General features: G+C 40.3%; 1 protein-coding gene across 1 annotated transcript in view; it reads right to left on the bottom strand.

Annotated features, from left to right (window-relative positions):
• Positions 1–25092, bottom strand: part of LOC136853483 (E3 ubiquitin-protein ligase UHRF1-like) — a 75370-nt gene that overhangs the window by 26546 nt on the left and 23732 nt on the right. The window contains exons 6-9 of the mRNA XM_067129097.1: positions 22611–22797; positions 16306–16537; positions 12492–12703; positions 11851–11991 (exon numbers count right to left, since the gene is read on the bottom strand). Coding sequence (XP_066985198.1) covers positions 11851–11991; positions 12492–12703; positions 16306–16537; positions 22611–22797 — 772 coding nt within the window. The remainder of the gene's footprint in view (positions 1–11850; positions 11992–12491; positions 12704–16305; positions 16538–22610; positions 22798–25092) is intronic.

Here is a 25092-nt window from a genome sequence, read left to right as displayed (position 1 = left end):
CGTCACCTACAGCCGATCAGTAATAATGAAGCCTGTCAATATTCTTTAATAGCAAAGTGTAATTCAACTAATTTTGTCCTTTGATCAATGAAGTAATTGACATGGCACATTTAGTTGGCCTAAATTTGACTTCCGATTCTGACACCTGATTACCTATTTTCAGCAGTATCTCTCTCGGATGCGTCATGTGAATGAATGTTTAAACCGACAATATCTATATTACTCTGCTTTATTTGATTATTCCCGTTATTCTTTTTTTATTGACAAAGTTCTCCTTTGTTCTTATCCTTTTCATTAGTGCTTAACATAATTTACTCAGACCTAGCTATCCCATGTCAAAAACCAACATAAGAAATCAGACGAAAACAATTTAATCTTTCTTCAATCTAATTCCTCGCATGTCATCCTGTTTCATATATATATATATATACACATATACTGTATATATACACATAAGAAAAAAGTAGAAATCCATGAAGTTGTAATGCAGTCAAATAAGGAGTAAAGCTAACAAATGAAAATAAACATATCCATAATAGTAGGTGAGGTGTGTATATATATATATATATATATATATATATGAGATGAATTAAATAGAATTCAGTCCTAACATAGGCCTATAAGTACGTATAGATTCACATGAATAAGAAAATGTTAGAGTATAAATAAGCCGAAATAAAGTCAAATACAAAATAACACTGTTAAACTAAGGAGAATAAAATGATAAAATTGGTCACATTATATGAAAAGGCAGCATAACTCATTAAAACTGTATAGGATCCTCGTGCATCTAGCACGCACTTATCCTATTTGGCACTGATGCAACAAGGACTTCGCAAGTGTCTGCTGCTCCCCTCTCTGGCCCTAAGTTTTCCCAAATATCTATTGCATGCTTTATAAGGTTCTCTTTGGTGTAAGCATGATTAACACCCTAATGTTGGGTCATGTAGGCCCATAAGTTTTCTATTGGGTTCAGATCTGCAGACTTGGCAGGCCAGTCAGTTCGAACCACGTCTGGATTCTGCTGGAACCATTGCTTTACAACCTCTGCATTGTGGAGATAAAAATTGTCTATGGTGATGTATACTAGCATGGGATACGGCAATAATAGTTTTCGAACTGAGGGTACTAAAATGTCCCGTAAAATTTTGATACACTGATTGGTGTTCAGAAACGGTCATCGATGGCAATTAGCCCTCCCGGTCCAATGGCAGCCATCCATCCCCATGACCCACCTGATATTCTGACACTACACCTTGAAGTCGCGATATTATTTTCAGCATATCTCTCCACAGAAAATATTATTTCAAATGACAGACAATTCAACAGAGAGTAGTTAGTCATAAAAAAAAGAGAGAACAGTAGGTCTACAACTTACAGACATTTTCTTCCATTTTTATGTTACAACATAGACCTATCTTATGAATTATACTCTATAAATGAAAATTATGTTTCCTAATAGCCTATTGGCATGCATTGATATTATATCTCAAGACAACTATATGAAGATAAATATGCAGTATAATCCCCATTAAACAGATAATTCGTGTATGAATAGTCAAATACATATAGTTATTGATCAGTTCTCAGCTTTAGGTCTAGGATATATATGCAGTAATAAGGACAAAATAACAAAAGTTTCTTTTTTCATTTTGCAACTATTTATTATTTTCACTTTATAGTCGAATTGCATTAGTTTTTTATATATAATGTAATGCACTCAAGTATATACTACATATGTTTATAATAGGAATAAACAGGTCCCATCCTTTTTTCTTTATGCCGTTGCGTTAGCAACGGTTTCCTTGCCAGAATCCTGTAATGCATTCCTGCCCCATGCAACCTATTCCGCACAGTCTACACACGTATTTGCAGTCTAAGCTGCTGTTTCACAGCAACTGCTGTCATCTGGGGTTGTTCTTTGACAGCTGCAACTATCATATGGTCTAGCTCTTTTCTGGGGCTTCGAGGAGTTCCACTCTAGGCCTATTTTTCACACTTATAATTTTTTTTTCTAATCTTTGATAGCATTTTGTGAGTTTCCATTGTTTTCTGTAAAATTTAACAAATGAAATCGTTCAATTACTGTCAACTTTACATTGAAATGATAATATAGGACTATGTTTATACGATACTGCTAGTGATAGCTGTCTCCTATTGTTGCCAAAACGCGTGCAAATGTGGCCTCTTCCAATGTGGAAGTTTTGATGCAGAACTGGGGTACTCATTTTACGGTCTGCCAAACCAAGTGTGGAAAAAAATGTTTATACTCTTTTTAGGGGTTCATTGTGGCCAGATATATTAGTTTCTTATATTTTATGATTCATTGTCCTATATTCTCGGCCATTTGCATATTTATATATCTTTTCATATAAAAATGACCGAATAAAAAAGCATCAAAGAGTGGCTGTTTTAATACTTAATCATGAAGCAGCAGAAGTTGATCGAGCCAGGAATGTCTGATGACTGACACGTCGAATGCAGACGACATCAGAATGACAGCAGCTTTAGGGATCCATCTAATTATGGTAGCTTAACTTTATTTAAATTTGTTTTAGTAAATGTAAAAAATATTGTGATTAACTTAGGGAAGTTACAGGAAATGATCTTTAGACTACGAAGGAAAGCTATGGGTTAAATGACTTTAAACTTTAGGCTACCATAGAAGTCAGTCCTGTGGAAATGTGGCAACACTGTACTATGGCAGTGGTCGTGATTCGACGTTTTTATCACTTCGCTTGCTCACGTGAATTTTGTTATATGGAAAATAGTTTTACGTAATAATATAACATGATGTTCTAAAGATTACAGTGACTGTTTTTAACGCCATTACATAAAATTTACTCCAACTTCAACAGAAAATATATTAATCAGGCATGAATAATAAGGTCAGGCAGGTGATCGAAAAATTATGAAACTCTGCCAATTCTAAATTGGCCGACTGTACAATATTCTCATTCCCTTTAATTTACTGCAGTGTACAGTTTTGATTCTTATATATATATTCCTATATATATATATATATATATATATATATATATATATATATATATATATATATATATATATATATATATATATATATATATATATGTATGTATGTGTGTGTGTGTGTGTGTGTGTGTGTGTGTGAACTTCTCATTTCAGCAACTCCATTACTATTTCCTTCAAAGTAAACGTTTGTATCTAGGTTAACTCAAAGAGTAACCAAGTTAGTTAACATTAGTTCACCTTTGTTTTGAACATTAATGGGGGATAGCCTAGAAGGGACTTTGTCTTTTTAGACATCACAGCATCGTATTAGTATAGCGACACTGTGTAACAGCCAAACAACCAAGGGCAAACCCTGACATTTGGTTTATTTACTATCAGCTATTTGAAGTATCAAAGCATCCCAACTTTAACACAATTTCCACAATTGTCGCTTCACTGAGACTTAGTTCCCTTTACTTTTCTTTCGCACATGTGTAACTATTCAGATTTCTCTTCATGAATATTTAGAGCCAATTGTTTTTGCTATCCCATGCATTTTTTGCATTTTACTGCCTATTAGTGATTGGTATATTGAAATGGAACACTTTTATGTTGTACAGTATTCTGTTTTTCATAATTCTTCAGTCGCAATAGTTTCGATAAGACTTTTTCTCTGTTAGACAAGGCAAACGTTCAACGAAAATATGTGCAGAGGAAATGGAGCTATTAGGCTTAGCTGCAAAGTACAGGATTGCTGTTAATTCCAGAGATAGGAAAGATGAAATAAAGAATTCAGTTTTGGAATATCTTGTAAATGAAGAAATTGTAGGGGAAGAGACTACGAAATTCGTGTCAGACAAAAAACTCTAAAAGCTTAGAATACATGTAATTAGCTTTACAGCTTGGGCATGCGAAGATTGAGGCTGAAGAGAAAAAACTTCAGACAGAAGAGAGAAAATGATATTTTAATAATAAAATAAGGTTTGTTCATACTTACCTGGCAGATATATATATAGCTGTATTTCTCCGAAATCCGACAGAATTTCAAAACTCGCGGCACATGCAGTGTGGTCAGGTGGTTAATATTCATTCCCGCCGCTGGGAGGCGGGAATCAGGAACCATTCCCATTTTCTATTCAGATTTTCTAGTGCCACTGTCTCAAGAGGGGAGGAGGGAGGGCACTAAAAGTATATACATCTGTTAGGTAAGTATGAACAAACTTTATTTTATTATTAAAATATCATTTTGTTCATGACACTTACCTGCCAGATATATATATAGCTGAATCCCACCATTGGAGGTGGGAAGAGACAGAATAGGATTTAGGAAACAAATAAATGTAGGCGATTGACGCCTTGGTTCCTTACCTGTTAGCATAGCTGACTTCGAGGTTATCTGTCACCCAAGCCTGCTTCTGCTTTTCTAGAGTCTCCAGCAAGGTAGGGACCTATAAAGCTGGAGAGATCTAGATGACCTGTCCACGGAGCGTGACCACAATAGGACTAGATCATGACCATACAGAGAGGGAAAAGGAGCAACGACCAACCACCTGACCGACCTATCTAAGGCAATGAACCTAACATAGGTTAAAAATTGGGACGCCCATCTCAATGGCCACCCAACAACCAAAAATACAACAACAAGATTAAAAATACTACCTAACCCCTAAAGGATAGGATGAGTATTGCCCTCTTCTCCCAACATCGCGGTTGCATGAAACGTATGGTCCCAGCGAAGAGCAGTCTTCAAATGTCGTCTTCACATCCCGCAAGATAATGCGGCTTAACACTGAATTACTTCGCCAGAAGGTGGCACCAAGAATATCATTCAGGGCATATTCTTTTGGAAAGCCAAAGTCGCAATAGCTCTTACTTCATGAGCCTTTACTTTCAGAAGTCTCATGTCACCTTCTAGGCAGGAGGAATGAGCCTCTCTAATAGTATTTCTTAAAAGAATGCTAAGGCATTCTTAGACATGGGAAGATCAGGTCTCTTCACCGAACACCACAGACTGTCCGATGAGCCTCTAGTCTCCTTGGTCTTGGCTAAGTAGAACTTGAGAGCCCTGACAGGACACAGGACTCTTTCTGACTCCTGCCCGAGCATCTCTGTCAAACCTTTGATCTCAAACGACTTGGGCCAAGGGTTTGAAGGATTTTCATTCTTGGCTATGAACAAAGGATTTAGGGAGCATACAGCATTAGGACCCCTAAAGCCAATATGTTTGCTAATGGCTTGCACTTCACTAATCCTCTTAGCTGTCGCCAGAGCCGTTAGGAAGACAGCTTTCCCAGTCACGTTCTTAAGGGAAGCTGAAGACAGAGGTTCAAAAGCACTTGACATAAGAAACTTCAGGACAACATCCAGATTCCAAGAAGGCGCCCTGAGTTGAGGAATTTTGACAGTCTCAAAGGATCTCAGTAGATCGTGAAGATCCTTTGCTGTCGCATAAGTTCAGGCCTCTGTGCCTAAAGACTGCCGACAGCATACTCCTATAGCCCTTAATAGTTGAGACTGCCAGTTTATTCTTATGCCTGAGATAAAAAAGGAAGTCAGCTATTTGTGGTACAGAGGTCGTGGTCGAGGAAACTCCCTTTACTCCTGCACCATTTCCTAAAAACAGCCCACTTGTACTGGTAGACACTGCATTCTGAAGAAGGTCTCCTGGCACTGGCGATAGCCTTGCCACTGTCTCGAAAAACCTCTTGCTCTTGCCAACTTTTGTGATAGTCTGAACACAGTCAGACTCAGAGCGGGAGGTTTTTGTGGAACCTTTCAAATGCGGCTGCCTGAGAAGGTCCACCTCAGTGGAAGCGTCCTTGGAAAGTCCACTAGGAAGGCCAAGGTCTCTGGGAACCAATCTGCTGCTGGCCAGAAGGGGGCTATTAAAGTCATCCTTGCTCCTTCTGACGTTGCAAATTTCCTTATCACTTCTCCCAGGATCTTGAAGGGAGGGAAAGGCGTGAAGGTCGAGACCCTTCCAGTCCCAGAGGAGGGCGTCTATGGCTAACGCTCCTGGATCTAGGACAGGAGAGCAATAAAGGGGGAGTCTTGTCGTCCTGGACGAGCAAAGAGGTCCACCAGAGGACGTCCCCATATCCTCCACAACTCTTAAACATACCTCCTTGTGAAGGGTCCACTGGTGGTAGAAGCTGGTGTTGTCGACTGAGAAGGTCCGCTCGGATATTCTCCACGCCCTGCAATGAACCTCGTGAGAATTGTGACCCCCGAGCATGAGTCCAAAGCAGGATCTCCTCGCAGGATGAACAGGGAACGGGAGATCGAGTACCCCCTGTTTTTTGAGGCATGCGCTAGAGCTGTGGTATTGTCCGAATTTACTTGGACAATTCTGCCTGAAACTTGGTCTTGGAAGAATTGAAGGGCCAGAAAGATAGCACCCAATTCCTTGAGATTTATGTGCCAGGACACCTGTTCCCTCTCCAGGTGCCTGACACTTCCTCCCTCCTAGTGTTGCTCCCCATCCTTCCCTGGGGAGCGCCGGAAAACAACACTAGGTCGGGCTCTGAAGATAAGAGAAACCCTTCTGCCAAGCTTTAAGGGGTCGAACCACCACCTCAGATGATCCTTGATTAAAGGAGATATCTTCAATGACTCTTCCAGATCCTCCTTGTCCTCCAGTTCTCCGCCATGAAAAACTGGAGCGGTCTGAGATGAAGCCTCCCAGGGAAACAAACTTCTCCAGCGAGGAAATGGTCCCCAGCAAACTCATCCATTCCCTCACCGAGCATGTTTCTTTCCCTAGGAAGGATGAAACTTTTCCTAAGCAAAGCAGTTGCCGTTCCTGGGATGGAAAAGCTCGAAAAGCCACTGAATCCATCTGAATCCCCAGATAGACGATGGACTGAGCCGGGATCAGATGGGACTTTTCTTGGTTCACAAGAAGTACCAGGGACTTCGTCAAATTCAGCGTCAAAGTCAGGTCCTCCAGACACTTCCCCCGAGAAGATGCTCGTATGAGCCAATCGTCTAGGTAAAACGAAACACGAACACCCGCCAGGTGAAGCCACCTCGCAACATTTTTCATGATCACCGTGAAGATCATGGGAGCAGTGCACAAACCGAAGCAGAGAGCTCTGAACTGGAAGACTCGTCCCCCCGGCACAAACCTCAGGTACTTCCTTGAATGAGGATGTATGGGAACATGGAAGTACGCATCCTGTAAGTCCAGAGAGACCATCCAGTCTCCTGGTCTTAAAGCCCCTGAGAACCGACTGGGCGTTTCCATCTTGAATTTTTCTTTGAAATAAAGCGATTCAAGACGCTGACATCCAAGACCGGTCTCCACTCTCCCGACTGTTTCGGGACTAAGAATAGTCTGTTGTAGAACCCTGGAGAATCCAACTTCAGAACTTGTTCCACGGCTCTCTTCTCTATCAACTGCTCCAGGAGGTCTAAAAGAATCTGTTGCTTCTCTCGGTGGTAAGAAGGCGACAGATCCCTGGGCGACGTGCAAAGGGGTGGCAACACGAGAAAGGGGATCTTGTAACCCTTCTCTAGAACACTTAGCGACCATGCGTCCGCCCCTTTCGTTCTCCAGGCTCCCGCAAAATAAAGAAGCCTGGCTCCTACTGGTGTCTGGAGGCGTAAGGAGTCACTTTTTTCCCCTAGGTTTTGAGGGGGCCGCTCCTCTGGTGAAACCTCTTCCTCGCGGAGACGATCTAGAGGAAGAAGTTCCTCCGCGAAAGGGCTTCTTCTTCCTGGCGGACAAAACTGAAGCTGAAGAAGAAGAAGGAGCTGGAGGACGTCTCGAAGAATGCGCCAGCAGATCTTGCGTGGCCTTCTCCTTAAGACTTGAGGAGATGTCCCGAATCAAAGACTGGGGGAACAGATGGTTGGACAAAGGGGCGAACAATAACTCTGCCTCTGAAAGGAGAGACAGACTTAGATGTGAAGTCGCAAAACAAGGCCCTCTTCTTTAAGAGGTTGCACCAAAAATGAGACGCCAGTTCTTCTGATCCATCCCTGACTGCCTTGTCCATACAGTTACAGGACACCAGAGAGCTCCCCAGGCTAATTGAATCAGAGCTCCTAAGCTTAAGATCTAAAGCTCCCAAGCACCAGTCCAAAAATTAAACACCTCCATGGTGCGGAAGAGACCCTTGAGATGATGATCTGTCTCTGACAAAGTCCAAGAAACCTTAGCAGTAGACAGATGCGACCTTCTGGGAGCATCGACAAGACTGGTGAAATCCCCTTGAGAAGCGGAAGGAACTCTAGGACTGATATCCTCTCCCGTCTCATACCACATACCAGCCTTGCCGAAAGCTTAGACGGAGGCACAGCAAAAGAGGTCTTGCCATGGGACTTCCGTTCCTCCATCCACACGTTGACTTTCTTGAAAGCCCTCTTGGTCGCCAACGAAGAAGTCATCTTCATAAACCCTGGCGATTCCTCGCTTTGGAAGAAGCTAACTGAGAAGGAGGAGAGAGAGGAGCCGAGGGTTTAAACTTGTCTCCAAAACAAGTCTTTAAGCAAGGCCGGTTAAAACTTGATAATCGGAAGCAGAGGAAGCAGACGAGGCTCGACGTCAGCAGGATCCGATTCGCCAGAAACCTCTCCCGCCACAGCCGGAGAAACAACCGACAGTCACCCAACACTTTAGGGGAACGAAGGCCATGAGGTCCGATGACGAAGAAGAGATCTTCTTTTCCCAGACAAAAGAGAATGCCCGTAACGCCTTGAAGAGCAACCTGACGAGGCGGGACGCCCTTCTGAGCGCTCCACCCGGCGCCCCGCCCAAAAGCCAGAAGAGCGCGTCCTGCACAGACGCGCCCTGAAGAGCGGCAACCGAAGCGCCTTGGGAAGAAGCGCCACGTTGACGAGCGCCACGACGGGAACTTGTGAGCTAAGAGGGCGACAAAGCGGCGACACAGGAGATGGAGACGAAGAAAAAGGAGCAGGAGAAGGAGACTTCCTGGACCTCTTGACGGGCAAAGTCAAGTCCTTGCAACGACGAGGAGCAGAGTCCTCTCAGCAATAAGAGAAGACAACTGCCGCTGCATCTCCAACAAAATCTTCTTAGATGGAGAAGAATCAAGTCTGGGGGGAGAGACAATCCTATGGGAAGACGATGGGGAAGGGGACGCCTTCTTCTTCCTCACAGGAGCAAGAAAGGTTCTCTCCTTAGAGCGACTGGGGCGCTCAGAAACGTCCTCATCAGAGAAGTCCTAGTCCTCTTCTCGGTGGAAAAGCTTCAAGATAACCAGCAGACGAAGAAGACTGAAGAAGCGTCCTCTTGAACACAGCTCCTCTTCAGAGGACGAGAGTCCTTACGAGAGTTCCACCCCCACGAGGAGGACGCCTCGGAGGAGGAAAAGCAGTCCTGAGAATGCGATAAAAGCACGATCTCTGGCAGCCTGGGAAGTGACAACAGGACCTGCCAAAGGGACGCCAGACCGGTGGGAAGCCCCCGTAACCTTCTTGCGGCTTTCGACATGCCTTCTCCCTGAGTCCTGGGAGTCTGACAGCGGTCCAGGCCTAGAAGCATTATGGGGCCGATCTGACGCCCCCTCCACAACACTGGGGGGAGCACTACACTTCACAACACTTTGAAGAGATGTCACTTTGTTTTCGAAGCGCACGGATGGAATTCATGATCTCCGCCAGGCCAAACCTCCGCAGACACAACATCAGGGCCCGAAGGCAAAACCACAGGGACAGGTGCAACATCAACTACATTAGGATTATCAGGAGAGGAAATAACCTGACTCTTGCACACACTCCTGGAGGAAGACCTCCTGACCCTGTCACGCTCCAACTTGCGAACATACGAATCATACGACTTCCAGCTCGCATCAGATAAAGGTTCATACTCCTTACATCGATCATCTATCAGACAAACATGCCCTCTACACCTCAAGCAAACCGAGTGAGGGTCTACCGAAGCTTTCGGTAGCCTCACCTTACAATCACTCATGCAACATACACGAAAACTAGCAGAACTAGAACCAGACATATTTAAAGAGTAGTCATAAGCAAAATCAACAACAGTCCAGAAAAAAGCGTGTGCCAATCCACAGTCCAAGATCCAATACCAAAAGTCAAGAGAATACTTAAGTGGAAATATGCAAGTTAACGAAATCTAGAGGCGGAGGTACTGTAACAGATGTTAACAGTACCGGCGACAGAGAAAATCTGAATAGAAAAGGGGAATGGTTCCCGATTCCCAGCAGCGGGAATGAATATTAACCACCTGGCCCATCACCGCGTGCCGCGAGTTTTGAAATTCTGTTGGATTTCGGAGAAATACAGCTATATATATATCTGGCAGGTAAGTGTCATGAACAAAACGTCAGTTAGAAACTGAAACTGAGAAGTAAAGGCGAAAGTTAGAAGTTGAGGCAGAAAGGCAAATACTGGAGTTAACTAAAACTAAGTTAGATCATAAAGCTTTTCTAGAACAAAATCTAGAACATGAGAAAACTAAGCTATCTGTTGAGGAGAAAAAGAAAATTCTGGACATGAAGGCAAGTCTTCCTATTAAATTTGATCTGGCTAAAGTGGTGAAATCAATGCCTGAATTTAATGAAGGTGACGCAGATTCATTTTTCTGTAATTTTGAGGATATTGATTCTAGTATGCAATGGCCAACAGAACAGAGGGGCTCGTTGATCAAGACTAAAATAAAAGGTAGAGCAGCAGTGGCAGTTGGTCATTTAGTAGGAGACAGGAATTATGAAATGTTGAAAAAAGCAATTTAAGACTCTTACTTAATTACTGTTAAGGGACATAAGCAAAGTTTTAGACAATATTTCAAAATTCAAAATCAGACTTGGTATGAATTTGACAATGAAAAACTACAATTGCTCAATAAATGGATCACAGCAGCTAAGGATGATGGTTTTGTAAGTCTTGTAAATCTGACTGTGACTGAAGAATTTATGACTGTGCTACCCTGACAAAGTGGAGAGGTATCTTAAAAAACTGCCATGATAGCACATAATTTTTCACTGATACTTAAGACACAAAGACCCTGATAGATTTGAGGAGCAAGGAAAAGCAACTCTGGGTGGTGTCAAGAAAGAGCATGCTCAGACTTGAAACTATTGCAAACCACCTGGTCATAGCATTTCTGAATGTACAAACCCCAATTGTAAGGGCTTTTTTTTTTACCAACAAACATTAATCCACATACTCTGGTAATTAGAAAACCCTACATGTGGTCATAAAGGTCAAGGTACTTTGAATAGCTCTTCTTTAGCAAACCTAGACCTGTCGTGTCTGGAGTTCCATTGTTATTTTTTGTGTATACAAGTGATATGGTTGTTGGCCTGGAAAACAAGATTGTTCAATACTTTGACAACAAAACACTTGTGAGTATAGTAAAGTCTACACTTACAAGAGTGTTCCATTACTACAACTAAGCTGGCAAGTCAATTTGTCAATAATTGAGGAGCCTGTTCCCCACCCACTCCCCTCCATCTCCTCTGATGGATAACCAGTAGCTGACAAGAAATTTGAATGCTTAAATTTGCAAAGAAAATTAAAAAACACCAAAATTGTAGGGTAAATACAATATATGAAATTTTTTTAAAGTTTGTGAATTAGAATATTTTCAGAAGTTCAAAATAAAATTGTGTAATAAATATATTGTCTTTTTGTCATGTAAGTTGATGTGTAAGCCTAGCCTATTGGCTATCCCAGCTAGCCTGCATGGGTATATGTAAATTTGTGCACACACTACACACTTACTGTACTATGCCTTCCCCCTCTCTCTTTATGTTCTATTTTTCAAGACAGGCCCCCTCCAAAAAAAAAAAAAAAAATAAAATAAAATAAATAAATAATTAAAAAATGAGCCTTAATTTTTCAAATCAAGTATCAAAAATTTAACAAATGTTCCACAGTAACACTCACCTATTACCTTCTTCGGGTGCATATTTGGAGTGCTTACGTCCCTTTTCATTCCTCACCACACGAACGGGTTTTCCTCCTCTCCAGTCTTTAGCTTCTGCACCCTTTACGTTGAGCGGCACGTTACAATTCAATGCTAAAGCTCTAAGTAATGAAAAAACAAGAGAATTAGCAGAGAAATATATAGATTACACAACCTGACAAACTTCAAAACAATATCTTGAAACATTCCTTGTCTACTTTCAGCTCTTTTTGTATATTAAAAAAAAAAAATCTAGGCAATACCAATTCATGCAGTCAAGCATTTTGTTGAGTACTTTATTGAAATGACTGATTACAATTCCATATACAGTAAATGCAAATATCAATAAATATGATACTGCTGCCTGCTTTGTTTTGTTTCATATGTATTATGGGTACTAGTAAAACGAAACGAGTCATGCAAAGGCTTTAACAAAGCAGAACCAAAATATTTCACATAGGTTAAAACCTAAAGCCTTATGTTCCATTAATCATTAAGCAACATTAGTGTGGTTTTGTTCCTATGATTCAGGGAAATTTTAGCTTAATCAAAACCCTTAAAGAAAGTCACTGTTCAGATTATCTCCTATACTTAAATTTATAAGCATGTAGGACATAATTACCTGTTCATCCTTGTTAAAAGTTGATCACAAGACTGTTCGGCTGTTCTCTTATTGCCAGAGAGATCTCGACCTCCTGACCCTGTATAGGTGAAGCTATCACCATTGTCTTCATCATCCTCATAGCCACCAGACAATACTATGCTGTAAGCACCCTCACTCTCACGACCATGAATTCCTGCAACATGTGGCCGATGGATTCCTGCCTCTGAAACCTACAATGATAAATATGATCTTGCTTGACTAAAAAAGAACCTTACAAAATATCATGTAACTATAACAAATACAGCAGTTAATCATAATACACCAACTGATTTAATCTAAGTCCCTTATACTATATACTGAAGATGAAAAGTATATGTTTGAGGATAGCTAAACTCATGATAAACGTTTTGCTTATCAGAATTCTTTGCTTACCAGCCAATTTTTGAGAAATGAAACATTTTGGGAAATCTTTAAAGTGAATAAAATGTTAATAAAGATGAGATTATTCCTTATCAAATGTTATGACTTATCAGAAATATAGACCCTAGAATCATTTGGTAAGTTGAGGAGCTACAAAAAAAGTAACTTGCACATTTAAGGAAACCTACCCAAATTATGTGTACACTTCAACTGGATTTGATGATTTTATGAAATTTTGGCTTTCAAGCAAAGCACTGGGGCCCTTTCATTTACTCAGCACTTGAGACAGTGCTAAGAGGAATTTGGAGTAGTTGCAAAGTTAGATACAAGCAGTCCCCGTGTTATGGAGCCGTTAACCTGATTTTATGGTGGTGTAACCCAGTTTTATGGCGCTTACAGCACCAATATCATTATGATGTTCCAGTTTATGGCGTTTTCGGGTTATAGCGTGCCGCTGGGAGCAGAACCCCTGCCGTAAACAGGGGACTGCCTGTAATGACAGCCAGAAAATATAGTAGTAGTACAAGGACCTAAGAGGGGAACTTCGAATAAATCCTACAGTTGCACTAAGAAGTAATAGTCACAGAGATTGGACAGCAAAATTGACAAAAGGAAGCAGGAATTGAGGTATAAAGTAAAAAAGAGTAATGCTAGGGGGCAGAGGGATACTGCAAACACCTTTTAGTAATGGCTACACTGCACCGAGTGAGGTACACTGATGGCATTAACCCCCTATGGAGTAAACTATAACTGGATTGACAGGGGTCATAATGGATAATTTTTGAAGTTCAGACTTACACTGGGTTAGTAATTGCCTCTCACCAATATAAGGGACATGATAATTTGTAACAAATTATTTGGCTTCAGTCTTCACTTCATGCATATGCTGCCTCAATGGAGACGTGGCTGTCAGTGCACCCCATGTGGTGCACTGTGGACATTACTTATGGGTTTTTGCAGCATCTCTTTGGCCCCTAGCTGCACCCAATTTTTAGCCTTTTGCTTCACCTTCATTCCTACTTCCTTTCCCCAATCTTGCTGTCCAATCAGCTCAACTCCCTCTTTTCACTGTCTCAAGTGCCAAATGGCTGAAAATGCCCCAGTACCTGGCTTGACAGCTAAATTTATAAATCAAATCAACTACATATACTGCAAAAAGAAGGAAGAGAAATTTAACTGCTTAATTAACTAACACTTTTTGCAACACAGAAAATGTGAACATAGATCCTCTGATACAACATAAAATGCAAGTTATCCCCTGCATGATCCACAGAGTAAGTGAGTTAAAGGGCTAAAAACTGGTGAGTGTAGGGGGTCACATACAAAAAGAGCCATTCTAAGCAATTTAAGATTCTTGTATTTGTTTAGGTGCTGACTGAATTATACTACCAGATATAATAGTGTTGATTATTTTAATTAATCTTATTTTTCTAACTATTCATTTATTGCTCTTATAAATAGTAATCAAAATAAAATTTTTTTGATGGTTATTATTAAGGAGATAAATCCCTATTCATATGGACCAGGCCAACTTGGGCCATGAACTTGCAATTCAAGCTTCCAAGAATATGGTTACATATACTAAGCAGGCATGACAAATTTTTAGTTATTTGTATTCTTCCTAACATACCATATCACTTGTATACACTAAAAATAAGGATATCTTGAAGTAAACCTAAAACATATACACCCACTCCAAGATTCTGAAATTTATAAATAAGTGCCTTGTGATTTACTAAATAGAAAGCAGCACTAAAATCTACTTGAATTACTCTACACTCAAACCCTTATCAGGATTCTTTTGCAAATACCCTGTGAAATCTAAAGAGTACCACAAGTACCTAATTGTTTCCAATATGTATACTACCAGCTGACAATCCTTTAGATTCCACATACTTATATAGAGCCTTGAAAATAAGTTTTTATGCAGCTTTGGAAAGCACAAGAATAGATATTGGCCTGTAGTTACTGCAGGCTGCAGATATGCCACTCTCAGGAATAGGTACTGCATTACTAAGCTTGTGCTCATCCACAAAGATACTACATCAGCCTAAAAATCTATAAAACCTACTAATCTTGGGAGACAACACACTATTTTTTTTTTTTTTTTTTTAACAAGGGGAAGAAACCATCCAGAGCTTCTCTGAACCATACTAACCCTCTCCAAGAGACAGTCATATATAGAACATCAACAACTGGATTGCGATAAACAGCAAATACATAAACATTGCAGAACTTACAAAAAACCTTAAAACAACTGCACTTAAAAGTTTTTCCTCATGATGAATAGATCATCAAGATTTAGTACATACAATTATACACTGAGCACATGGGATTTTACGACAATAAATAAAGTTAAGACGATCAAACCCTGGGATTAGGAAATCAACCTTTGACTTGTTACTGCTTACAAGAGTCTTAGATAGATAGATCAAATTGTAATTATAAGCACAACTCTACAGTTCAAGAAAATCTGACCTTGAGCCTTGAATACCTCAGTAAAGCACCCTATAATTTTTCTTATAGTAATGAGTAGCAGGCTCAGGGCTAAGCTCAATGTCTACCAGAATAAATAGCAAATCTCATAAACAGATTCATAACAACACCACAGTAAAATTCAACACAATAACAAACAATAAAATCAACAGCAGCACTTACATCATTTACAACAATTTCATTACTAGTATGAATGTAGCTAACCATACGTCATTAAAAAAAAGCACCGGAAGCAACTGGTTGACAAGGTGGAGCTGGACACCTTGTAAGGCAAAAAAGAAACATAACAAGTTTGCCACAACAACTGGGGAAGGGCAATTAAGATAAATTTAGATAAAATGGATACAACCAAGAGTACAATAATGTAATGTATTAATACATTTTCTTATTGATAGGGTAAATAAGCTTCAAAAGAAAGATGAATTGTGAAAATGACTTGGCAGGGGAATTTAGACAACTGTGAGGATAACACTGATTTAAGAGGTTGGTATTTCATAAAATTTATCTTTAATAAAGTATTGTTACTATAAAAATACCAGAGTAATGTTTTTGTTTGATAAAGGGTTGCGATTTCCTGTTTAAAGTAAATTTCAATGGCCATGGAATGCATCCCATTTTTTTTACTACTGATTCATATACAAGTAGTGTACCGTAGTTGAATTACAATTACTAAGAACACAACCCTTGGAAACCTTTAAGTTACTGATAAAAAAAAAAAAAAAAAAAAAAAAAAAAAGGGGGGGGGTTTTCTTGCTGTCCTTTCCACATATTTCGAAAATGTGCTTAAATACGCATTTTTTAACTGAATAATTCTAGTTAAGATGACAGGGCATCTAATTTACCATCAAGTACAGTAATCTGCCTACATAATTTTCTGATAAAAATTCAACAAAATCAAAAATTATTTTTCTCTTACCTGTAATCTGTATTTCCAAAGTGTTCCAACTTCTACTCCAGGAACAGGACCAAAGTGATTCTGAGGAACAAGCGTGCACACCTTCTGTCTACCAGCACACGCAAATCCTTTCCCCCAATCCCTGTTGGACTTGCTTGTTTGAGATGCCATTCTCGCCTTCTTTTTGCTTTCTTTAAGCTTCTCCCCAGCTTTCACTATTTCAGTATCATCATTTTTACACAGAGGACAAAACCTAAAGTAAAAAAAAAAATAAAACCTATGAAAGAATGGAGATGTTACATAAATAGAAATTCACGTAAGAAAATTATTTTCTAAATACTTATCTCTCTATTATGATCACTGTATTCCCCAGTGTTTAGTTTGAACAATCTACTGACCCATCCCTTTCAGGTGGTTTGATCATCTATTGTTTTCCATACAATTTTTTCTCCATCCACTGAGTGGGGAGGTTGGGAGGGGATACATAATAAAGATGTATATATATATATATATAAAAATAAATTTCATTATAAAAAATTCCAACTTTTTTAAATGAATCTTACCTCTCTATTATGAAAGCTGGTTCACACACTGAATAGGTGGTGGGAAAAGGTGTGGGGAAAAATAATTATAACCCCCAAGAAAATAAAATTTCACCAGGAATAAGATGCTTCGTACCTAATGATTAGAATCCATCTGCTGGTACTGTTGCAAGGAAAGGCCTAATTCATTGGGCTGCAAAGTCTGAATGATGTTGGACGTTCCTTGCCAGGGATACCACTTTGACGCTGATGAAAGTGGAACAATGAGAAGCAAAAGGTGAAAATAAGAATCCAGCATGTCTACCAACTACATCCAATCCTCCTCTGGGCTGCTGCTAAAATCCAACTTGTTACTTCAGAGTAAGTGGAGCCAAGTAAAAAAAAAAAAAAAGGGGGGTTTGTTTTGACATTCTGTGCTGGTCTCCATCGGCCCCTGAAGCCTCAGTACCAGAAACAGGTGATTACAGAAGCCATGAGATGACTTTGTAACAAATATCTCTGTCCCATGCTAAAAGAGAATCTACATCCCACAGCAGGATCTGGAGCTTCTCCTTGTTGAGTAGGTAGGAGGGGAAATCTAACAGTGAACCCGCTAGAGGAAGCTGGAAAAAGGAAGGGAATGCTGTAAAACTCCTTGTGCACCTTCACCAGCCAGGGATCCACCTCCAGATCTTTCCAAAACACACAAAACAGGCTCACTCTTCCTCCTACTCGGGTCTGTGGGTACACAGCATCACTTTTAACTATATGGCTGGCTTGAAGAAAGGGATGACTTACCTGCTAGCGTAGGCAGACTCTTGGCATTTTGCACCAACATAAAATGACAAATTTTTTTGAGTCATTTGTATTTTTTCTAATGTACAAACCTGAGGTCTTTACATACAGGATTAGCAAGGTGGTTATGGTGATAGCTGTGACTCCTTTAGTGGCAAAGGAGCACCACAGCTCTCGCTTCTTCAAGATTCCCATTGAAAACAGTGAGGCGAGCTCGGAAGAACCATCCCTGACTGCCTTGTCTGTGCAAAACAATACTCCAAACCAGTCAGAAGAGAAATCTTCAGCCAAAACCGGACAATCGTTGATTTTTCTAGCTAAAGCCCCCACCATGCAATCAAGGAAGCTAAAAATTTTTGATACCCTGCACAGGTTCTTGACAAGATGGTCCAGTTCAAGCATAGAGAAGGAAATCTTGGCTGCAGGGAACGCAGAACGAAGTGTGGCGTCAACCAGACTGGAAAAAAAACCCTGGGAGAAGGCAGAGATTCACAAGGAGGGAGCTTCCCCAATGGCGTAGAATAGACACTTTTTCCTGAGAAGTTTGGGAGGAGGAAAGGCAAAGGTTGCTTTACCTTGGTCCCTCTTCACGGCCAGCAACTCATCCACTTCTCGAAGAACTTTCCTTGAGGAAGAAGAAAGCACTAGGCTGGGGAACCAGGAGCAGCAGGCTCAAAAAAGTCTGGAAAATTCGCCAGAAAGAATCTTAGCAAAGACAAATAAGCATAAGAAGGAGCGGTATCTAGTTCCCATTCATCCTCATCAGAAGACACAGGATAAGGTGTCCTCGCTCTTGGAAATGACAGTTTCCTTCTTTAAAAGCCCTTAAGTTCCTCAAGCTGACACTTAACAGGGGCTAAAGCAACATTTCCCTGAACTGATGAAGAAGGAAGAGGCACTGAGCGCCCAAATGTTGGCACAGAACGCCAGGAAGCTGGTGCCGAGCGTCCGGATTTCGGTGCCGAACGCTCCACAGTTGTTGCCAAGCGGTCGGGCACCAAGCGATCTGAAAGAGAGGGGCGCTTAGCAGACAGTGACAGGAGCTTACTTGAAGAATCATGTCGCTTCAAGATGAAAATGGGGTCCCATGACTCGAAAGATGAAACTGCAGGAGGGCTGAGAACTAACACTAACCTCCTTACATCTCTTGACAGGAGGAGGAGAGATGTCTACCACATCGAAGTGTCTTTTCAAAGGCCTAGAGATGGAAGAATGACGCCACCGATGCCTCGCATCCGGCAAAGTCTTCTGAATCCAACGACAGACAAGAAGCACTGAACGTGACACCTTTCTAATGGTGCTCTGTCGTAACCTGGGACTGTGCAACAGGCTCACTGGAAGGGCGACTGCCCTGTGGGCAAACACCACTGGCCTCCTTGGACCTCCAGTATATCTTCTCCCCGGTGTGGGGAGTAGGACACTGACCTTCGTCTAAGAGCGCCAGGGGATGGACAGCCACCTCCTCAACACTCACAACATTGTCGCTTGGTGCAACACTGACGCTTGGCACTGTTTTCAACACAAAATCCCTGAAAGAGGAAGTTAATTCCATGACAGTATTGGCTAAGAATTTTGCTTTGAGACTGGCAAGAGTATTGGGACTGGAAGCATGGGAACCTGGTAAAGGATTATGGGGTAAATGTGTAGGAGGGCTAAGGGTGGGAGACATAACATGAAGCAAAGGAGAAGAAACAGAGCTATCTTCTACCACATCAGATAGTTCTTCTTTGGAGTGGTGGTAGAGCTTTCGACTGGCACGCTGTTGGTCCAGCGTTCGACTCTCCGAGCCGCCAATGAAGAATTAGAGTAATTTATTTCTGGTGATAGAAATTCATTTCTTGTCATAATGTGGTTCGGATTCCACAATAAGCTGTAGGTCCCGTTGCTAGGTAACCAGTTGGTTCTTAGCCACGTAAAAATAAGTCTAATCCTTCGGGCCAACCCTAGGAGAGCTGTTAACCAGCTCAATGGTCTGGTTAAACTAAGATATACTTACTTTACTTTACCACATCAGGTAAAGAATCTCATGACTGGCTCTACTTTCGGCTCCTTTTCCTGTCTCGGTCTAGCCGCCCACACTTGCCACACTTAGTGTGAGAATCATAAGCCACTTTAACAAGTCTAATTTTACACCCCTCAATGCAATAAAGAATGCCTGAAGAGCTGGAGTCTGGCATATTTGTCTATCTTTAGAATTAAAGTTACTAACGATATTACTAAGTTAGGAAAAGCCACCACAAAATGAGAGAGAATATTCACCAAAAATACAGGACAAAAAATCCAAAAAAGACAAAGCAGTGACTGTACAAGACTACCAACATTAATTGGGAGCCGGCAGAAAATGAATCGATGGTCTATGCTGAGTTGTACCCATTAGTACCAAAAGTGGGGGGACCCTGTCACCTACACTAGCGATGATAGCGCCACCGCGAAAATTTGAATGTTCTTAGACTGTAGTGTAGAAAGATGGTAGCTATGTACAGTAATTGCTTGGTAAGTCACTTATATAAAACAAAATTTTAATTTGTGATCGTCTGTTCGCATCTCTGAAAATGCGTAAGCAGGGTAGTGTCTGTACTGAGATGAGATGTTACCTGTCCAATTACAGGAGCAGGCTAGCTACATTGTTGAGCAGCTGCCACCTAGAAAAGGTGTCCAGGGACTTGTGGCCATCATCCCACAGGTAAAATGAGGTAAATGTGGCTTGACAAGACCACAACCCCTTACATAATGCCTGCTGAACTGATAGGTTCTTTTAGAATGTTAGGGACTGGGTGATGACCTCATACGGTGAGCTCTCACAAGGACTGTGCACTCCTATGGTATGACACCTCTCACAGGAACTCCCAAGTGACTAAGTCTTACAGATCTGATAAGTAAATATTGTTAAATCCCAGCAACGAAAAAGCTATGCCAAATTCTGTTGCTAGCATGCTTAACTGACTGATGGGTTTGATCCATAATGACACATACACAGTCAATGCAAAAGGAAAATGAATACTAAAGTTTACTTATCAAAAAGTTTGAATGAACAAGTCAAGCAGAATCTGGAGAGACATCTCAACTAGACGGTGGCTGGAAGCAAAGGCGGAATGCAGACCAACAGGTGGACAGGACTTTCCTCACCTGGTGTTAATTGAATACCTTGTCATTAAATCTGAATGGCAGTTCAATTTTGCACTCGATGCAAAACACTACAAAAAGAACTTCGGGTTTTTATTTGTATGGGAACAAAAATGCTTTTTTCAAAGACTTCAAGTTTCATTGCTTCCAATATAAAGTTCATGTCTTTAGTTTTTTATATGTACTGTACATAAACTTATTGAAAATAATGCCTTGGCAACAAAATGGCTACTCCTGAGACTTAAAGGTTATTTTCAAGCTAGAATATTTTCAATCAGCAAAAGGTTTTTGGAACCTAACCCCACTGTAATTAGGTGTGCATCAATATTTACCCTTTAATATACCTACACACTTTTCCTTGAATAATGATTTATGAACTTCTGAAGATATTTTACAATTTAACATCCCTGGGGCAAACTGCTCCTCTCATCCATGGTCATGGTTGAAGAGTTGGCCACCTAAATGGGCTAATTTTTTGTTATACTTTATGTTTCTTTGGTCTAAGCATGTTTGCAATAACACAAATATCAATATATCTAAAGTTTATAAAATAAAATATGGATACACAAAAATCATCACTCCTCTTATGCTAGTCTTCTCACATCACAAATGTAAAGAAATAATTTAAGGTGTCCTAGAGAATATAAAAGGCAAATAAGAGCAAAAGATTCCCAGGTAACCGATTTTTGGCTGAAGCACTTCTAGGACACATGCTCAATATTTACAAGGAAGCCACTGTTGCAAAAGTAACAAAGAAATCAAATGAAAACCCCAAAAATCAAGCCATTCCAATTTACTGTATTCCAACAGTGTCAAGAGTAGCCATGCAGCTTTTAAATACGTTCCTAAGTACGTGTAAAAACACAACAAAGCCAGCCAAAAAGTTGAAAAAATACCTGTTATGGGACAATTTGTTTTTGGATTTTTGATCATATATCTGTTCCTAGTAATATCGGATTTACATCCCTTAATGAATCAAATGGTTGCTTGTGGTTCTACAAAGGAGGAGAAGGAGGCATAGATGATTTCTGCCTACCCAAAAGACTTTGGCTAAGATAGGTCATGTTCCTCTCAGATTAGAGGTGTAGATGACTGAGAGGGAAGTGGTAGGGGTGCATCCCTTAATCTGTTGGCATGACTCCATCCCATGGCAGATAGCTCTCTAAGAAAGTCACTGAACTAACATAGGGTAGTCCAGAGGCCAGCTCCTGTACAGAAGGGGACACAGGCAAGTCCTCTCTCACAGCTGGGAAACGTGAAACAGTCGGTATACAGTATAAGCAAAAAGGAAATCAATATCCTTCTGCTTCCTAGCTTACACCTTAAGGAAGAGAAAGAAAGAGCTTGCAGAGAAGGATGGGCAGGAGGGTCAGGAATAAATAGATGTGTGTATGGTTGCTCAGGACTGCTCACTTCAGTCTACCTGGTCCTCAATCACCTGTTCCAAATTGGGACAGACATCTTTAACAAGAGTTTATTGTTCCTATCTACTTCTCTCCTATTCTCATCAAACAGTGTGTTCACCAACTACCCTTAGTCAGACAAATGATTCTCCATCTTTTCCTTATAATTCCGTTCCTTCAATTTATGTATTTTCTTCTTTGCTGCATATACCTACAATCAAAATTTTAAACATCATCTAAAGAGGAAGAAGTTCTCTTGTTCAAGATAAGGTTAAATAATAACATACAATAATAATAATCTTAAGCAAGTTGCAGTTTGGCTTTGACTCTTCACTTGTTACCAAGGTACCCTTGCTCTTGAGATATCAATTTATTTCAATTTCCCAGTTTAATTTTCACCCTTCATTTAGGAGCAAATCCTTTATGCCAGCCATAATCTACTTCATAATTATCACATAATGGTACCATATTCAATAATACTAACCACTCTTCAACATCTGGTATAGCTTCCAAAGGTGGGTCAAGGCAATAGATATGAAAGGCACTGTTACACTCATCACACAAAAGCTGCTTCCCTGGGTTATCTTTGCCACCACATTCATGGCAACCACATTCTTTGCATTTCCTTTTTGGATTATCTTTGCAGATGTTGCAGTTTGGAGCATTAATTCCTGGAAAAAAAATAAAGATTTGCCTTCAAAGACCAAAAAAATTATGAAGCAAACTAGTTAAGAAAACTACTATATTTTGTAGAGGTTGAAATTTCCCACTGTTATAAAGTATACTGTGAAAATAATCAATAAAAAATGCTTACCAATATAGCAAATTTTAAAAGTAATTTGTATTCTTCCTACTACAGGCACTCCCAGGTTTACGACAGGGGTTCCATTCTCACACCATGTCGTCGAAAATCATAAGGAAACCTTACCTTTAATCCTTTGGATGTCTTGAAAATGACGTAACCTGCATTTTTATAGTTTTTCATAAAAAAAAAAAAATAAAAATTTAGACCATTCTACCGTTTTGGAGCCATATTTCTTCCATCGAACCAGCATTATAAGCATCGCAATCCCACAACATGTGTCATAAACTGAGAAATAATTTTTGATGAATATATTTGAAGTGTCGTAAGCTCAGAATGTTGTAAGCCGAGCCTGTCGTAACCTGGGGACTGCCTGTATACAAACCTGAAGTTCTTTACTTTGGATTTACCTTGTGAACACAAGCTGGAACAGCAATTCAAACTTACTGACATAGCAGTAAACTACCAACAGGTAGGATGAAGCCCTGCCCACCTCTTGCTAAGCAATTCACTTTGCCTTCCGGCCCAGGAACCAGAATGATGGGTGGCTAAGGTGGGCCTTAAGTGTAAAGAAATCAGGTTTTTATGTTAGGAAAATACAAAATACTTATAAAATTTGCTATTTGTTCCTACACAAATACAAACCTTCGTTTTTTACATAGGGTACTTAACCATTGGTGGGAAAAATCTGGATACTCTCTGAACCAACTGGTAAATATAGCTGAAAACACCAAAGAAACATTTTATGATGTTTGATAGCTTATTGCCTCTACTAGAAAGCTACTTTTTTACTTCACTTTTATGATTTTGTATACAATAGTAAAGGTTTCTGTAAACATTTTCCATGAAATTTCCCCGACATTAAATTGTTCCTACATAATATGTATATCGCCTAATCCATGAAGAATGCTACTTTTCCAAAAATATTACGGCTCAGTTTCTCCCTAGACAAGAGACAAATTATTCATCTACAGTCCAGCTCATGATATATGCATTTATTTAAGGTGGAATTGGCTGTACCCAGGATGCATTCACTACCCAACTGGAACACAACCATGTATTCACCAATTTATTACCACATAAAAATTTAGAAACCATGTATTCACCAAATACTTACTATATAAAAATTTAGAAACCTAACAAAACCTCTTAACTACTTATCAACCCCTGGGAATTATTAGGTTTGTATAAAACATAACCTGCTGAGGTTTTTGGTGTTAACTCTGTTGAGAATGTCTGTGTATGACATTGCACTTCACGCTCGTCATTTGTTTGTTATGCTGTGAGGCGCTCTGAGCAAAGCATCACTATGCAGGCATTTGGTAGGTCGGATCTCTGAGGTAAATAAAGTAAGTTTTTTATGTCTGCCTTTGATTTCAACTGCCATACTGGTCTACACAATAACAAATGGTAGTAGAGTGTGGTTGTGGCAGGAAGGAGAAGATTAACGAGTAACTTAGAAGATGACGTAAACATGGGTAGCTTCGGCGAATGTGGCAGGTGGATGGCGTTACCAGTTTTCGCCGCTGATAAAGGTTATGACCACTGGAAACAAGAGCTGAAAGCATGGCAGCATGTCGCAAGTATCAAGAAAAAGAAACAAGCTGTGGTTGTTGCCCTGTCATTCCCAGAAGGAAGCGAGGTAAGGAGCAAGATTTTTGAGGAAGTGGATATTGAAGAGTTAACAGTCGAAGATGCAATGAAAGTTTTGCTTCAACACTTGGACAAATGGTATAAGAAGGATGAGATGTCAGCAGCGTATGAGGCATGGACAAGGTTTGACAACTACAAAAAGGAAAAGGAACATACAATGGAGAAGTACATTTTGGAATTTGTGAAGAGAAGTGCAGTTCTGGAGAGGTACAAAGTAAGTATACCAAATTGTATTTTAGCATTTAAGCTACTACACAGTGCAGGACTAGAGGTTAAAGACAAACAAATAGTGTCAACAGCAGTCCTTTGGTGAAACAGATAAAATGTTTGATTCCATGCAGCAAGCCCTTAGAAATTTTTGGAAATCAAGAAGTGTTATCATTGGGTGCAGTGTCAAACAGGAGTGAGAGTGAGACCCCTGCTGTGGTGATAAAGCCTGAACCAGTATTTAGCACGGAGGTGGTAAATGTCATTACACGTGGAAGAGGACAGGGAAGGTTTAGAGGTAGAG

This window comes from Macrobrachium rosenbergii, chromosome 3 (genome assembly GCF_040412425.1).
Source record: "Macrobrachium rosenbergii isolate ZJJX-2024 chromosome 3, ASM4041242v1, whole genome shotgun sequence".
NCBI lineage: Eukaryota > Metazoa > Arthropoda > Malacostraca > Decapoda > Palaemonidae > Macrobrachium > Macrobrachium rosenbergii.
Note: the sequence above shows the minus strand (reverse complement) of the source record. Positions and strands in the feature narration are given on the sequence as shown.